Below are 1,209 nucleotides of genomic sequence, written 5' to 3'. Positions count from 1 at the left end.
GCAGCACCAACAGAAGAGCAAAAGAGTCCAGAAGATTTAATTGAGAAGATAATCACGACCAGTAAACTACCGACTTTAAAACCGGTAGGATTTGATGGCGACCCGAGAATGTGGGGCCAGTTTATTAGTGAGTTTGAAGAGTCAATTCACAAGAGAACGGATTTAGCACCCACAGAAAAATTCATGCATCTGTTAAGCAGTTTGAAAGCAGAAGCAAGAGAACAAATAAGTGACTTCATGGTAAATGAAGAAAATCACCCACTGGCTCTAGAAAATTTGTATGAACGATATGGTGATAAGAAATAAAGGACAAAGGAACTATATAAAAGCTGAGAGAATTCGATGCTCAAATAAAGAACCGTTTAGAATAATAAGGGAGCTCTTGAACTTACTATCTCAATTAAAAGGATTGGCAGAAAATATAGAAACAACACAACTGGCGTGATGGTAACTAATAAAATATCAGAAGACATGGCTAAGAGCCTAAGAAGTACAGGAACCCAGAATGGACAATGGAAGATACTATTATATATTTAATGGAAAAGATGAAGATCGAAGAATCTGAAGTGAAATCATCGGAAAAGATGAGAAGCTCAATAGACAGGATAAAGATGCAACGAGCAAGATCAAATGAAACAAGATTCACGAACTGGGAGAGTAGTATCAGAGTTCAAAAATTTGCTCAACAGCGAAGGAGAGAATATGTCCCAGCAGAGTGTCACAAAAGAAAGAGGGAAGTCGATTACCGTGTATTTTTTGTCAAGGTAACCATTGGAACGACAGATGTGACGCATACTCTACTGTTGACGAAAAGATGGAAAGATTAAAGAAATTGGGACTTTGTGAATTATGTTTAAAAAACGACCGCTCACAAGAAACATGCATGAACAGAATAAAATGTTTTTATTGATAGCGCTTTGTGTAGGAGACGCAACGAAATGAAGAAGCAAAGCAAGGATTTCAAAAATAGTGAAGAAACAAACATAAGCTAGAAAAGACATTTAACCAACAGGATGTCATAAAAGTATCTCGATGGACGCCGCAACAGTGCTGCGAGATACATGTGTTTGTAGGCGCATCCCAAAGAGCTGTAGGATTAGCAGTATACGTACGCAGAAGTAATATCACTCCAGCCAAACCACAATATACGGTGTCGTGAAAACGAAGCCTCAAATAAATTCATTCACATTGTAAATTAATGCTAATGAT

The 1,209-nt window shown here is 37.6% G+C and overlaps 1 protein-coding gene across 1 annotated transcript; it reads left to right on the top strand.

The window, feature by feature from the left end:
- Positions 1-512: 512 nt before the first annotated feature.
- Positions 513-764, top strand: LOAG_18411 (hypothetical protein; the record flags this gene model as incomplete). The annotated part of the gene is made up of 1 exon (XM_020451069.1): positions 513-764. A coding segment is annotated over one exon (252 nt), but the record flags the coding sequence as incomplete, so codon positions are not given.
- Positions 765-1,209: the final 445 nt, after the last annotated feature.

The sequence above is a fragment of the Loa loa genome (assembly GCF_000183805.2).
Source record: "Loa loa unplaced genomic scaffold supercont3.298, whole genome shotgun sequence".
Taxonomy (NCBI): domain Eukaryota; kingdom Metazoa; phylum Nematoda; class Chromadorea; order Rhabditida; family Onchocercidae; genus Loa; species Loa loa.
Note: the sequence above shows the minus strand (reverse complement) of the source record. Positions and strands in the feature narration are given on the sequence as shown.